Source organism: Monodelphis domestica, chromosome 7, assembly GCF_027887165.1.
Source record: "Monodelphis domestica isolate mMonDom1 chromosome 7, mMonDom1.pri, whole genome shotgun sequence".
NCBI lineage: Eukaryota > Metazoa > Chordata > Mammalia > Didelphimorphia > Didelphidae > Monodelphis > Monodelphis domestica.
The window spans coordinates 100,529,903-100,545,839 of record NC_077233.1 but is presented as its reverse complement, the minus strand read 5'-3'; the positions used below and the strand labels follow the sequence as shown (position 1 = coordinate 100,545,839).

General features: G+C 41.9%; 1 protein-coding gene across 2 annotated transcripts in view; it reads right to left on the bottom strand.

The window, feature by feature from the left end:
* Nucleotides 1–1,028: 1,028 nt before the first annotated feature.
* PLXNB1 (plexin B1) overlaps nucleotides 1,029–15,937 on the bottom strand; it is a 62,534-nt gene continuing 47,625 nt past the window's right edge. For both annotated transcript variants that reach the window (XM_056805290.1, XM_056805289.1), the window contains exons 22-34: nucleotides 15,662–15,829; nucleotides 15,434–15,582; nucleotides 14,883–14,983; nucleotides 14,535–14,752; nucleotides 13,484–13,662; nucleotides 11,274–11,340; nucleotides 9,618–9,764; nucleotides 7,552–7,720; nucleotides 7,238–7,341; nucleotides 7,043–7,127; nucleotides 6,675–6,847; nucleotides 5,348–5,508; nucleotides 1,029–5,078 (exon numbers count right to left, since the gene is read on the bottom strand). In XM_056805290.1, the coding sequence (XP_056661268.1) occupies nucleotides 4,904–5,078; nucleotides 5,348–5,508; nucleotides 6,675–6,847; nucleotides 7,043–7,127; nucleotides 7,238–7,341; nucleotides 7,552–7,720; nucleotides 9,618–9,764; nucleotides 11,274–11,340; nucleotides 13,484–13,662; nucleotides 14,535–14,752; nucleotides 14,883–14,983; nucleotides 15,434–15,582; nucleotides 15,662–15,829 (1,896 nt within the window). In that variant the 3' untranslated portion in view covers nucleotides 1,029–4,903. The remainder of the gene's footprint in view (nucleotides 5,079–5,347; nucleotides 5,509–6,674; nucleotides 6,848–7,042; nucleotides 7,128–7,237; nucleotides 7,342–7,551; nucleotides 7,721–9,617; nucleotides 9,765–11,273; nucleotides 11,341–13,483; nucleotides 13,663–14,534; nucleotides 14,753–14,882; nucleotides 14,984–15,433; nucleotides 15,583–15,661; nucleotides 15,830–15,937) is intronic.

Below are 15,937 nucleotides of genomic sequence, written 5' to 3'. Positions count from 1 at the left end.
CATAGTATCTTTGCCTACCTGCTCTCATCTCCAAAAAGCCATACCTACCCCTTCCTCCAAGAAATAATTCAAAGTTCACCTCCCTCAAAGAGTTTTCCATTTCTCTGCATTTCCACATGGCACCAGGTAATTGAACATTCTATTTCCCTGCCTTAGAATTGTCATTTATTTGGTTCCCTTGTCTTCTGCAAAAGTCCTTCACTATACCTCAATGTGGTTTAGAGATGAGAGCTTGGGTTATTGAGAAAATGCCAGCAAAAGACATGCTCTAGCAAGCTTTACTCAAGCTGGGACCACTTCCAGTATGAGAATGTGTCTGCTGCTCAAGATCAATCTAGGCCAAGTGCATAAAGACTCACTAATAGCAAATTGGCCAGTAACTGATGAATTTTTAGGCCATGGTGACCCGTAAAATTTCCTCAGCTTCCCAGAGACAATGGCAGAATAGTAATAAGAGAAGAGCAGATGGTAATGAAAATCAGGTTTTTGTTGTTGTTTTTAAGAGAATCAACAAACATTACAAAATATTTGTTCATAGATACTGGCAGTATTCTAAATGTAAGATCCCTGTCCAATGACCAAGGAGCTGGATACACTGTTGTAGGAACTAAACCACATCCATATTGATATTCTCCCTAGAAACAAAACTAAGAGACATAAAAAACTTATTGCCAGTGCAAGGATGGATCATGATTTTCCTTAAAGAAACAACTAAAGAAATTAGTAGTTAGTTTCATCCTATGCCCAAATATCAATTCATGAAATCCTTATGCATCTCACCTTAAAATATTCATGATGAGCATCATCAAAAAGGCCACCATGAAGATAATCACAGGTTGTGCACCAATATTGGTTACAAAGGATAAACAAGCCAAGAAATTCTCGGAATAACTTTAAAAGATCTTCTGAATTAAGTCATCATATGCTTTGCAATTTGGTAACTTCAATGTAAAGGCAGACACAGGCAGACCAAAAGAAATATTTTGGAAAATATGATTTAGGATTAAGAAATTAAGAAGGCCAAAAGCTTGTGGATTACACAGAAGGTTCAAGCCCACATATCACGAATACTTTATTCAAGAAGTGAATCAGAAGACTCTGGTCACAGCAAGCCCTGAATAATATCACAAAATATTAAATTTATTATGTAATAACAAGAGGTAACAGAGTTATATATATATATTTTTTTTTCAGTTTGAAAAGAACTTTACATATGTTATCTGATTTGTATCTTAATGGATGGGAAAATAAGTGGTTACCAAAAATAAGAGTCATTGCTGAATCAACTCATTGTACAAAATCAAATCATTAATTTGTTGGTTAGAACAAAGGTCAAAATCACCACCAGATGGATCAATGGAATAGACTGGGGTAAATGGCCTTAGAAATCAGGTGTTTGATAAACCCAAAGTTCCCCTTTTGGGATAACTCACTATTTGACAAAAACTGCTGGGAAAACTAGAAAACAGTATAGCAAAAATTAGATATAGACCAAATATCTCATGCCCTATACCAAGATAATGTCAAAATGAGTATATTAGTTAGACAAAAAGAATGATATAAGTAAATTAAGGGAACACAAACTAGTTTACCTGTCAGATCTATAGAGAAGGGAAGAATTTATGAACAAACAGGAGAAAGAGAACATTACAAATTGTAAAAAATAATTGTGACTATGTTAAATTAAGAAGTTTTTGTACAAACAAAAACAATGTAACCAACATTAGAAGAGAAACAACAAACTGGAAAAAATTTATAAAAAATTTTACTGATAATGGTTCCATTTCTCAAATATATGGAGAACTACATCAGATGTATAAAAATACAAGTCATTCCCCAATTGACAAATGATAAAAGGATATGAATAAGTAGCTTTCAGGTGAAGAAATCAGAGCTATCAGTAATCATATGAAATAATGTTCTAAAGCCCTCTTGATTAGAAATGCAAATTAAAATAACTCTGAGGTACCACCTTACACCTAGCAGATTGGCCAGTCTGACAGTAAAGGGAAATGATAAATGTTGGAGGGGTTGTGGCAGAATTGTGACACTAATGCATTGCTGGCAGAATTGTGAACTGATCCAACCATTCTGGAGGGCTATTCAGAATTATGCCTAAAGGGCTATAAAACAAAGCATACATAATCTGTGATTTGGTAAAATAGTAGGTCTATTTCCCAAATAGATAAAAAAAGGGGGATCTTCAAAAACATTTATAGTGGCTCTTTTTGTGGTGGCAAAGAATTGGAAATTGAAGAGATGTCCATCAACTGGGAAATGTCTGAACAAATTGTGATATATGATTGTAATGGAATATTATTGTGCTATAAGAAATGATGAACAGGAGAACTTCAGAAAGAACTGGAAAGATCCTACATGAACTGACGCAGAGTGAAATAAGCAGAACCAGGAAAACACTGTACACAGCAACAGCAATGTTGTGGAATGATCAAATGTCATAGACTTAATTACTCTCAGCAATACAATGATCCAGGACAGTTCTGAAGAACTCATGACAAAGAATGCTATCCACCTCCAGAGAAAGAACTGTTGAAGTTGGAATACAGATCAAAGCATGTGATTTTTCACTTGTTTATTTGGGTTTTTGTTTGGGGGCTTTAATTTTATATGATTATTCTCTTACAAAAATGAACAATATGGAAATGTGTTTTGCATAATAATATATGTATAACCAAGATGAAATTGCATGCTATCTCTGGGAAGAGGGAGGGAAGAAAAGGAGGAAGGCAATTTGGAACATGTAACTTTAGAAATTTATGTGGAAATTCATATTACATGTAATTGGTAAAAATAAAATATCTTTACAAAGAAAAAAATCACCACCAGATTAAAAGAAAGGATACAGATAAGAAAATACAGTGTGTACCTCCAAAAAATTGAAATCTAATCTGTTGGTTCTCAAAAAATGAGAAATGAGTAAAAGACATTGATTCTGATCAGCACAATTTCTTAGAAAAGCTTAATGAATGCAAAATAGTAACAACAAAGAGAAGGCCAAAAGGCCTAGAAATTGCCTTAATTAAGCAAATTCTTTATCTCAATTCCAAGTAGATATATGACACCAAGAATAATTCTGGTTTAGAATACATCCCAATTGTAACACATTGTGGAAAGGATGACATTACAAGCAATATCCCACAGAACAATGAAAAGCAGTAGAGGGGATAATGAAATTAGTATGAGAACCAATTAATTAAGTCAGATTATCTTGTGATTATTTATAAATGAAACTAGAAGATCAATAAAAAGTCATATAATGGAACAAATTTGTTTGCATTTCTTTGGAATCTATTCTCATCATTTGGACTCTACCACCTTGGTATCTGAGATGCTATAATGAGGAAGTAGAAATATCACTTTAAAATATGAATTCAGGAAGAACAGTTTGTTCTAAACAAATACACATTAAAAAAGATGTGTTGAATTTGTCACATTGGTCAGTTAAACATCAATTTTCAAGAGATCTCAAAGATATCTTAAGGGGAAAAATTCAAAAGAATGAGAAAAATCATGCACAATACCAAAAGAAAGGGGACCAGGAAAGCATGCGGTGATCCATATGCCTACTTTCACATCTTTATGAAAGTTCTGTATGCACAAATCATGGGTATCTGAGACATGAATGTGAGAAGAGCCAGGTTTTCACAGAGGATTTTCTGCTTCAGACAGTATCTTAGAATATGATAATATGAATTTGGAATACATTTGTCTGGATAAAGACCTGCCATCGAGCAGGCAGCCCAAAGACTTAATCCATCTTTGCCTATGTCTTGGACAGGCAATGAAGATGAACAATGAACTGAGGCCAGAATCAAACAGAATAAAGAGAATAAACACTGTCAAGACATGATCTTCATGATCCTAAAAGTCTCCCTAGCACAAAGGTTCTTTCTCATTAGCAATATTTTCCTCAATGATGCTATAAAGTTTTAAACATAGAGCAACATGAACTCAAAAGAATCACAATTGCAGGTGACCTAAAGGTCAATGGAAAACTGTATAATTGGTATACGTAGGCTGTATTACAAAGGATGCAAGGGGGAAAAAATGGCTTAATAGGAATCACCAAGGATGAGTAAGGTCAGAAAAGGAAGGAAGTGAACATCACTCTGAAAGTTTCACTGAGATCCCAAGGAAGGTCTTCTGCATGACGTGTAGATCCTCAAAAGAGAATTTAAAGAAAAATATGGATTTAAATTGTATAAGATGAAAAGTACATAAGTGCTTGAATGACAGTTCTGCTCCCTTCTTCCTGTGGGACCAAGGAGAAGTCACCTCTAAGTTTCCTTAAGTTTCCTCATCTGAAAAATTAGGGAATTGGACTGGGTGATCCCTAATGTCATCTCTAAACCTCTAAATTCTATTATCTCAATGTTTCTATTTGAAAGATACGATCAACATAGCTCCATCCCATGCCAAATCCTCATTTCCCCCTCACTACCAATGCCATGCTTTTCTTCCCACAGTCCATTTGGAAGGAGGGGGCAGTTTGGACCTGTGATTTTACCAGTGTAGAAAACTGCCAGTGTGAAAATCCCCTAAAACTATCTGACAATTTCTCTGCAACAGTCTGAGATGCTTGAGACAATAGATGAAGTGACTTGCCTAAGGTCACACAACTAATACATATCAGAAGTGGTACTTGAACCCTTGGCTTCCTGACCCTAAGGCTTTTATCTATTATTTCATGTTTCCCCCTTCGTATATCTCATTTCCAACCCCAAATCCATGCTACTTCTCTGTTCCTTAGGATGCCTCCTCCTCATTTTCTTCCTCCACTCACCTACTCCACCCCACCTCCAAAGATTCTCTCTCTTGTCTCTGCCATTTCTTCCCCAAGTCACTGCTGCCATTGCTTGACCTCCATCCCTGACCCCCGACTTTATGCTGCCCTAAGCCTCTGGCTCACCCGGCCCAACTTGTGATCAGCAAGAGTGCAGGCATCCATGAAGGTCTGGGCAATGACAAGGAGCACAGCATCCATGTTGTCTGACGTCTGGACATCAAAAACAAACTGAGGATTCTTGATGATGTTGATCCAGAATCTCAGGGGCAGACTATGGACAGGGCAGGTCATGGCAGGGTGTGAGAATGGCAGGTTCTGGGTAGATGGGGGCCTCCCAAGGGCTTCCATGTCCTCTCCCACCCAATCACAGCCCAAACCCTCTAGCCAGAACTTCTTCCCGCTGGAAGGGATGATGTGGAGCAATGCTTGTCTGCCACATACCCCATCAGAACCTCAGGGACAGACTTGGAGACAAGGCTGGCCAGGGTGGTCAAAGCACATTTTAGGCTACTGTCCCTTTAGTCCAACTGGTACCCTGACCTATTGGTCTTCCAGATGTGGATGGTGTCCTGGTCTGAGATACCATGTTGCTGTGCCTGATCATCCAGCAAGTCAAAGAAATACTTGATGGCTAGGGGCACTGGGCGGCTCGTACTAAGGATCACCTGGAATAAGTCATCCACGAATGTCTGCAGCGTGCCCTAGGGAGGCATCATGGGAGAAGAAAAAACAAAGGCTGGAGTGAAACTGAGACCCCAGCAAGGATCTATCCTGAAGCCTGAAACATCAGCTCTACCCAATCTAAACCCAATACACGTTCAGACAGCTCTAATTGATTGGAAGTTTTCCTTTTTATCAAACAAAAATCTGCGATGCTTCTTAACAACTTTCATCCAGTTCTCCTGGTTCTGGCCAAGTAAAACAAGCCTAATCCTTTTGAATGGCAGCCCTTTAAATCCTTGAAGAAAGCTGTCATGTAACCCAAGTCCTCCCTTCTCCAGGCTACAAATTCCTAGTGGTTTCAACTGATCCCCATAAGGCATAGCCTCTAGTCTTCTCACCATTCTGTTCTCTGGACCTGCTTCAGTTTGTCAATGTCTTCCCTTAAAATGTGGTACCCAGAACCAAAAAAGAAATAGTCTGGATGTGGTCTGACCAGGGCACAGAACAATGAGGGAGTATGCTAGTAAATATTTAATAACCAGGTCAAGGTAAGGAGGAAAGAAATGTACTTGGCACACTTTTAAACCTAATCTGCACTATTAATGTTTTCTCTATCATTATCTTAAGTCTAGACAACCAACAAAACAACAAATCCAGCTGATTTGTAGCCTTGCCTGATGACTGCAGTGTAAATTCTCACTGAAAATTTAACAATCAACCCTCCTGAGCCAGTACAAGCCAGCTCCAGCACACCATTGAAATAGTGATACCACTGGATCTCTTGTCTAAAATGCTTCAATAATCTGTGATTTTATCAGTAGAGAGTCCCTCCACTGATTCAGATTACCACCACCCTTAGGTGGACTTTGAGAGCTGCAGGAGCCAAAAATATATCATTTGTAAGCAACTTTATAAAGAGCCTCTTTGAGGCTCATTAGCTAGACTGGCTTTCAGCCAAAGGATATACACAGAAATCACATTCAAAGGCTTTCTAACTTGATTGGCTTTCCCAATCTTGACTGGCATAGCCTTCAGGAACCCAGGGTTACCCTCGGTCCATGACAAAGCAACAGAATAGGCTATCCTGTTAATGCAGTCTGAGACTGCACTGTTCTACGTGATCTCTGAATACATCTTTCCCCAACTGAGTCCTAGTCCTGCCTATTCTATGTGTCCCTGAATGACACCCCCATGTAATCGCTACCTTCATGGATAACAGGCGGGTCAAGTAGATCTCAGGGATGGCTTTGGCTCTTTCCCGATCTCCACCCCGAAGGCTTCCCCTCCTTTGCCTGGGTGGTTCTGGTTCCTCGCTGGGTTTCACTAGGTGCCATGGACGGATGCCTCCCTCATCCATGTCTTCCAACATTGGGGTTTCTGCATTAGGGACCCCATATCTGTATCAGCCTATATCCCCACAAGGGATCCTCCCAACCTCCATTGTGAAGTGACTTCTGGGGACGGGGTGGAAGGGAGGTGCTACCTATGGCTGTACTTGAAGATCTCCTTGGGATAAGGAAGGATTTGGGGAGATGCCCATGCTATCTACTGTTGGGGAAGAGAGATACTCACTCTCTCCAGGGACATAATCTTGGTTTTCCCGGGGAATGTGTTTGCTGAAGCGGGGGACCAAGGCCACAGTTGCTCCATCAGGCACCTGTTGACAGGGCTAGTGATTCCCCTAACCACCCCCAATAGTCCCAGCACTCCACCACCCCAGCCCTCACTCCCAAGGAACCTTGTTCTCTAGCCCCTATCTCTTCCCACCTTATAATGCTGCAAGGTGTTCAGCCGCCTCCAGGCACCCTGGACCACAGAGGTGACATCCTCATCAGACAGGATGAGGTGACCAGCCACCCCTGACCGCCATTCTACAAGGAGAGTAGGGAGGAATAGGCTTCAGTCTCCCCCTATCAATAGACAGAGCTCCCAGGCTGCCATCCAGGGAGACGCTTGAGCCTCAAACTCATCCTCTAGAGATGAGAGCAACTTTGGGTGAGGCCTTGGTCCCTGCAGAAGGAGAGCAATGAAATCCAATTCATCCCTCCCTCTCCCTACAACCACCCCTCCAGCCACCTCACCAACATCCAAGGCACCAGGGTCTGGCCGCTGGGCAAGGGGTGCCCCCTTGTACAGCTGATCCAGAATCTTCTCCTTGGCCTGTGAAATGGTGTCGCAGTCTAAGACCTTCACAGGAACTCCTGGAGCCTCTGCCAACCCAACGCCAGGCACTGCTACTGCATTTAATGTCTGGGCAGGACACACAAAAAAAGAGGTAATTATGAGCAGTCCCATCAAAATGGCTACAGAGGCCCTCAGGAGGTGGTGAAGAAGGGACAGAAGTCAGTCTGTGAAGAAGAAGGCCAAGTAGCAAGGGATCAACATGACCAACTAACTGAATTACTAGCAGAGGTTTCAGCAGTACCCCCGGCTCTCCTCAGCAGGAGAGGGGTCTTACTGCCACCACCACACCCAGCTCCAGGGGGTTATTTCCCCTACCTATCACATATACAATTCCCTTGGCTCCTGAGTTTCACTAAGAAAAGTTTGGGGGGGGGGGTCCCGAATGAATCTTTGTTAGGAAAGAAGCTAAGGGAAATGAAAACAAATGCACGAGCCTCCAGAAATGTATTTTCCAGAGTATGGTGCTAGGTTTGAATCAGAAGACCTAAACCTGTACCCTGGCTTTGATATTCACTATCTGGGTGACTTTGGAGCAGATCTCTAAGGTCGCTTTCAAATCTATGTTTCTAGGACCCCAACTTGAGCAACTAGTCAGTTAAATTTGCCATACAGCTCATAGGGTGACCAAGTACTGGTATTTTCCCTAATCCCTATCAGAGACAGTGAGCTAGCACTGCTGCCAGGCTGATGGACTGCCAGTCCTTCCTGTAAGATTCCTAGGCTCTACCCTAGGTTGTCTGCCCCCTGTGCCCTAGCTTAGCCTAGGCTTAACATTTGATTTGCAGATGTTCTGACCCTCATAGATTCTCAGTTTATTCAACTATAGAAAGTGCTTAATAAATCCTTACTCCCTTCCTTTTCTTTCTTTCTTCCCTTCCTTCCTTTACTTTCTTCTTACCTTCCTCTCTTTCCTTTCCTTCTTTCCTTCCCTCCTCTTTCTCTTCCCTCCCTCTTTCCTTCCTTCCTTTCTTCCTCCCTTTCTTTTTTTCCTTCCCTATCTTCCTTCTCTTCCCTCCCTCCCTCTTCCCTTCCTTACTTTCTCCCTTTCTTTCTTTCCTTCCTTCCTTTTTTTTTCTTCCCTGGCTCATCAATGAGGAACTAAATTCTTTTCTTTTTTCATAGATTCCTTCCCCAAGGCTTAGTGTTGTCCTACTCTGATGTTACCTCCTAGAGGTTTCTGTGACTCCAGGCTAGGTAATTCCTTCCCTTACCCCAGAAAGATGACTGCAGTCTCTTTGCCTGAAGTTCATACACTTCTTCCCTCAATTATGCTTTGACATTAGAAGCTAGATCTAGTGTCTGAAGCATTTGGCTTCAAATGAAGAACCACTTTTACCAGGATCCTGTCTATGATATGTCAGCTCCCTCCATTGGCCAGAAGCAGACCCCTCATCTCTTATGTTAAAAGTCTTGCTCCCCTTTTGGCCTACCCACCAAATTTCTTACCTTAAAGAAGGTTAGTTGGCACAATGAATAGCCTCAAGTCAAAAAGTCGTTAATTCAAAAGGTATTGGGCCCTGGGTAAGTCACTTAACCTCTGTCTGCCTCAAGTTTCCTCAGCTAATAGGGATAACAACACTGCTTTTCAGGATTGTTGTGAGGATCAAATGGGAAATTTGCAAAGCTCTTAGCTCAGTGTCTAGCATATAGTAGGTGTTATAAAAATGATTATTCCATTCCTCTTCCCCTTCCCCTTTCCCCCTTTAGGTCTCAATTCATTGGCAAAGCAGTGATGACTAGCATTCTAAGCCCAGTGCATAAAAAGGTCTTTCTCAAGGCAAGGTACCATCTCTGCCCATTTGCCCAGTTTCCCTCTGATGACTTACTTCAGTAGCCCTTACAGAAGAGAAGAGCCTTCCAGAATCCTATGATTGGAGCCTTACAAAATCCCCAATATCATGCAAAAGCATAAATAATGACAAATAAATTTTCTCTGAGTAGTCTAGGAAGGTCTTTCACTCACCAGAGGACGGTATTCTAAATCCTCTCGAAGCAGACGGTTATCATTCAATGTGTATTTGGCCTTGCCAGTCACACTGTCCACAGGCCCTTTATCCACTTGGTGCTTGATCCCTCGAAAGAGCATGTAGAGGGGCTCGCCCACTGAGTCCTATGGGAAGATATCAGAATGTCATGTGAGTGGTATGTGGACATGCGTAGGGTAGAAGGACTTTGCTACAACGGTCGAATATTCACATAAGACCAGGCATCTTTCAGAGGAACTAAATGAGCACGTTAAAGGTACACTGCATTGAGACCTGGGAGAGATTTAGGAAAACTGGCAGCCGTAGAGAAAAACTAGTTCTAAAGCTTTGTTTAAAGTAACCGGTCCCTTTTTTCTGCCCTTTTCATTATTAAACTCTCTTATATGAAATGAACCTACAATATCATAAAAGCATAGGCTTAGAGCTAAAAGAGCTCTTAGAGGCCATCTAGTCCAATCTGTTTCTTTTTTTAAAGAAACTTGAGGCCCAAAGAGGTGAAGTGACATGCTCAAAGTCATAAATGAGAGAGGCAAGATTTAAACTCTAGGGGGAAGCTGGGTAGCTCAGTAGATTGAGAGCCAGGCCTAGAGATGGGAGGTCCTAGGTTCAAATCTGGCCTCAGACACTTACCAGCTGTGTGACCCTGGGCAAGTGTGATTTTTAGATTTTCTCCATTTTGCTCAGTCTAGCACCCAGGAATGTATACACCCACACCATACTAGTATGTGCTAGCAAGTGACAAATCAGAAACAACTGACTGTCCCCTGGGCTGTCCTAAACCAAGCTTGAGCCACCATTGGCACATGTGAGATGTGGGAAGTGATGTAGAGAACTGCCTTTGGAGTTCTCGTCACTTCCTGTGGGGAAAGCCTGGGCAGGAGTTGACCCTGGAACTCGAGCCTAGAGGAGTGCCTCAGATAGTTTCCTTGAGATGGTCACGTAGTGAGTGATAAGACTGACTCCCCTTTCCCTTGGCCCTCTGGGGAGGCCCCCTTGGCCAAAGCCTTTGAACTCCTGCTTGGCTCAGCCTGAGCTGGAGCAGTTTAAATTCTTCTCTCTCTCTCTCTCTCTCTCTCTCTCTCTCTCTCTCTCTCTCTCTCTCTCTCTCTCTCTCTCTCTCTCTCATTCTTAATTTCTTCCTCCTATTGTAAATAAACCACCATAAGATTCCATTCTGACTTGAGTGCTTCATTGGGATTTAGAAATTAAATCCCTAGTGACCAACTAAATTTATATTCAGTCTCAAACCTAAATTTACCCTTAATACATGTCACTTAACCCCCATTGCCTAGCCTTTACCACTCTTCTGCCTTGGAACCAATACACAGTATTGACTCCAAGATAGAAGGTAAGGGTTAAAAAAAAAAAAGATTTAAACTGATTGCCTGTCTCCAAATTCAGAGCTCTTTCCACTGAAAGTTTCTCATCTAATAGATTACAACCCTCTTTTGACCAGGAAAGAAGGAAGAAGGGGAAGCTGGTCACCAACAGGGCGATATAGGGAAATATGTCTATAATCACAGGGCTAATCACAGACCCTCAGCTCACAGGGTTAGTTTATATATAAGACATGCTTAATAAACATTTACTGAATTTAACTGAATGGTCCAAGCCAAGAAATAAAGATTTCTTACCCGTACAAAGGTGTAGAGGCAAATGGACATCCAATTAGTGAGCAACTTCTCGACCACAGTCTCAGTCCTGAGTGAGAAAAAAAGAGAGAGGAACTTGAAGTTACCAGGATGCAACCTTTGGGGTAGGAAAGACGACACCTGCATAGAAGAGGTGCTTCGAAAGGAGAGGATTGGGTGACATAGTCCATATAATCAACACTGAAGACCTCTGTCACCTGTATAGACCCAGGCAGTAGCAAATTCTTATGAAATTAAATTGTTCTATGGACAAAGGGCTAAGAACTAAGTGTTGAAAAGATAGCTTAATGACTGAAAAATAAACTTTACATTCAACAACAGGAATGTTGGTCAGAATTCATCACTTCAATTTCCTGTAAGAGGTGACCTAAAAGCGATTCATCATCATAGGTGCATTCCACTCTATCCAACTTACATTTCCCCCATACACACACACACACACACACACACACACACACACACACACACACACACGTACATATGCTAGCCCAACAGCCTTTCTCAAACCCTCTCACACATTCAAGGTTATTGTGGTTGTTTTATGGCACAATATTCATTTAGGACCTCAGTTCTCTAATGGGTTTTCATTGGACTCTTAAGAATTTCTGCCTATTCATAGCTGCGCTCTTTATGGTGGCCAAAAACTGGAAAATGAGGGGATGCCCATCAATTGGGGAATGGCTGAACAAACTGTGGTATATGTTGGTGATGGAATACTATTGTGCTAAAAGGAATAATAAAGTGGAGGAATTCCATAGAGACTGGAACAACCTCCAGGAAGTGATGCAGAGTGAGAGGAGCAGAACCAGGAGAACATTGTACACAGAGACTAATACACTGTGGTATAATCGAACGTAATGGACTTCTCCATTAGTAGCAGTGTAATGTCCCTGAACAATCTGCAAGGATCTAGGAGAAAAAACACTATTCATAAGCAGAGGACAAACTGTGGGAGTAGAAACACCGAGGAAAAGCAACTGCCTGAGCACAGCGGTTGAGGGGACAGGTCAGAGGAGAGACTCTAAAGGAACACTCTAATGTAAATATTAACAACATGGCAATGGGTTCGAATCAAGAACACATGTGATACCCAGTGGAATCACGCGTCGGCTACGGGGGGGGGGGGGTGAGGGGGAGGAAAAGAAAATGATCTTTGTCTTCAATGAATAATGCATGGAAATGATCAAATAAAATATTATAAAATTTTAAAAAATTAAAAAAAATTTAAAAAAAAGAATTTCTGCCTATTCTTGCCCCACTTCACTCCTTCCTGCCTCCTATCTCTGGCCTTCTTAATCTTTCCCTTTCCCTGGCTCTTTCCCATTTGCTTACAAAAATGTGCAGGGCCTCTATTCTAAATTTTTTTTAAAAGCTTCCTTTTATCTTTCTCTCCTATTCAATCTCCCTCCCATCTTTCTCCCACTGATGACTTGGACAAGTAATTTCATCTCTGAGGGCCTTGGTTCCTCCTGATGGAAATGAGGGGGTTGGATGATATGGCCTCTAAGGCCTCTCCTAATTCTACATCCATGACCTTATAAATGAACACTTTGCTTTTAAACTTCTTGCAAATATTTCCTCCACTTCCTCATGCCCTCATCCCTCCTCAACCCCTTGAAAACCCCATTACGTTCCTAAAATCGCTCCCTCCAAGGTCACTGATGACCTCCTAATGGCCAAACACAATTTTCCCTCAGTTTTCCCATTCACAAACCACTACCCCTTATGGAAAGCAGCTGAAGAATCTCAGTCTTCACCTATTATCTGAATCAGTTCCCATCAAGAAACCTGCCAGTTCTCAGGGCTTTTAAAGCTAATAAATGCTATTATTGAATAGCTTCTTTAAAAGTCCACTGGGTGTAGACCTAGTTGGGATCACCAGACACTTCCTGCCTCTTTTTACCTTTTGTTCCTCCATTTCCTATCCCCACTGTACCATGTTTGCTCCTCTTTGTTCTGCCCTCAATCCCTTCTTACAGTGAATTACATAATTCTCTATACAAACCTCACTGACTCATGTCCAATTTCTGTAGATCACCTGTCCTTTTTCACCAGCCTTAACTCATAAAAACCCACCCCTCAGCCTACCCAATCCCCATGTCCTGCCCTCATCTTCCAACCCAGCCTCCACCCCTGCTTCCCTTCCCAGCACAAATCCTGTGCTTTCCCAGGTCCCCATCAGAAACACTGACCTCCGCAGCATCAACTTGGGGTTCTTGGCCACATATTGGGCCACCAGGTCACTGAGTAATGTCCGAAGAATGTCAGTGAAATACTCCAGCTTCCCATGCAATGCCACAGTAAGCAGAGATGCCACATAAGCACGGTCTCGGGGTGAGAAAGTACGCTGACTCTCAAGTGTGTGGATGAACTGGGGGTGAAGAAAAAGAATCAGAATCACAGAAGTCCAGAATTGGGACATGAAAGATCATCTGGTTCAACTCATACCTGAGCAGGAAGTCTATAATATTCTCAAGTGGCTATATAACCTCTATTGGAAAACCATCACTGATAGTAAACCACCTTCCAAAGCAGCTCATTCTATTTTTGGACAGTAGCCCTATTTGCCAATAAGATTCTCTTTATGTTAAGTTCAAATATGAAAATTCCAACCCCTATTCTAATTTTTCCCAGTAGTCATAAATAATTTTAATACCTCTTCTATACATCGGTCTTTCAAATACCTGGAGACAGCTATCATGTCTTCCCATCTCTAAATATTCTTATCTCTTGGCTAACCACCCCCATTCCCCCCAAGTGATCCTGGAATGACATGTTTTTTTAAGTCCCCATTCAATCCTGGTTTTTTCTTCTGAATATCTTCCAACTTGTCAATGGTGTTCCTATTATATGGTACCCAGAACTAAATATAATACTCTAGATATAATCTGACCTGACTTGAGGACTAGAGTATCAGCTAATTCCTTCTATGTATTTATTTATGCAGCCTAAGATCACATCAGTTCTTTGGGCAACCTGTTGATTCATACTGAGCTTGCAATCCACTAAAATCCCCAGATCTTGTGCATATGAATTATTTGTTGCCTAACCATATTCTTTTCCTTATCCTGAATCTCTATAGATGACTTTTTGAGCCCAAAGGTAGGATTTACATTTACTGGAAGGCAGAAGAACATAAAGGGAAGGAAGAAATGGATCAGAGAGGAGGGGAGAAAGGAAAGTGAAGAAGGGAATAAAGGAAAAGTAGGAAAGGAGAACAAAGAGAAAGATAAGTGATTGTACCTTGGTAAGAAAGAGTTTACTGTTGAGGAGATTGGACAACTGCCCCAGTCCCTGCTCCACTGTTGGCCTTCGACTCTCAGGTACCCCCAAGTCTCTGTGCAAAGGTGACTCCCGGTGTCCAGGAAAAAAGACACGCTCTGCATATGACTTGTAGTCCAAAAATGGGATCCCACTGCCCACCAAATCACTGGTCAAATCTGTCATCTCTGTCATCAAGTCTGTAAAAAAGAAAGATGCATGTCACTAAAGGTCCAGAGAGTGAGAAGTCAGGAAAGAGGTCAGAGCCCTTGGGCCCAGGAGATAAAGAGGTGCTGAATCAAGAGTTATAGAATATGGTAAGAAAATCACCTGTAAACTCTTTCTTACAGCGATCCCGAACACTGGTTTCTAGATTCTCCAACTGGATTTGCACTTTCTTATAGTCCCTGAGGGCCTGTTTGCTCTTCCTCCTAGGAATCCCAATGTAAGCAAGGACAGACAGAAAGGAGAGGCAAAGAAGGAGAAGAGAGGTGGAGAGGAAGTAGAGAAAAAGAATGGGCAAGACAGAGGTAAAGAGGGGAGGGAAAAAGAAGAAAGGAAAAGGAAGGGGTGTGTGTATAATGAGAGAGAATATAAATATACAGTGAGTATCACAATAGAGAAAATTGGGAACCATGTGGTGGGGGAAAGAATAGAGAGACCATGCAGAAAAAAAAAGAGGAGCATTCATGGGCAGATATCAAATAGGTAGAAAAGGTGGAAAAAGAATATATGGTGGAGAAAAGACCACTCATGGTGGGAGAAAAAGAACATAAGTGAATAACATGTCACTGGAGGGTAAAGGAGATTACAGACCTCCCTGATCCCCTGAAGTCCCTCTCCTTCCCTTTCCTTTATCCCCTTTCTAAGATGTATCCCACCTATAGATGAAGACGATGATGAGGACACCAAGTGCAAGGAGAGAGGCACCCACACCCAGTCCAACCTGGGCTCCTACAGGGAAGGCAAGGGGACTCTCGATGTCATATTGCACTCGGCCAAGTGTAAAGTTCAGGTTGCCCATTTGTACCTGTTTCAGGAACAGAATCAGTGAGTCCAAATAATTGCTGGCTTCCCCCTCCCAAGTCTCAAAATCTTTCATGCCTTACTGTAAATTCAGGGAGGGAATTCAGTCCTTCCCGGTGTCTAGGAGGGGGTTGCTCCACTGGAGGTTCACAATACAAGTGGTTCCGAGTCAAGGTCTTCACTAGGCAAGGACCATCACCAATCATGGCAACCACCTCTTCCTTAGAGATTGCTAGATCCAGATTCTCCCCCTGGGCAAGAGATAGTGGGTCACTCAAGATGCCCCAACCCCTCAAAATAAGAGTAATATGGGATCACTCTGGCCTGCCTTTTCCTAAAACATGGGAATGTTGCATCAA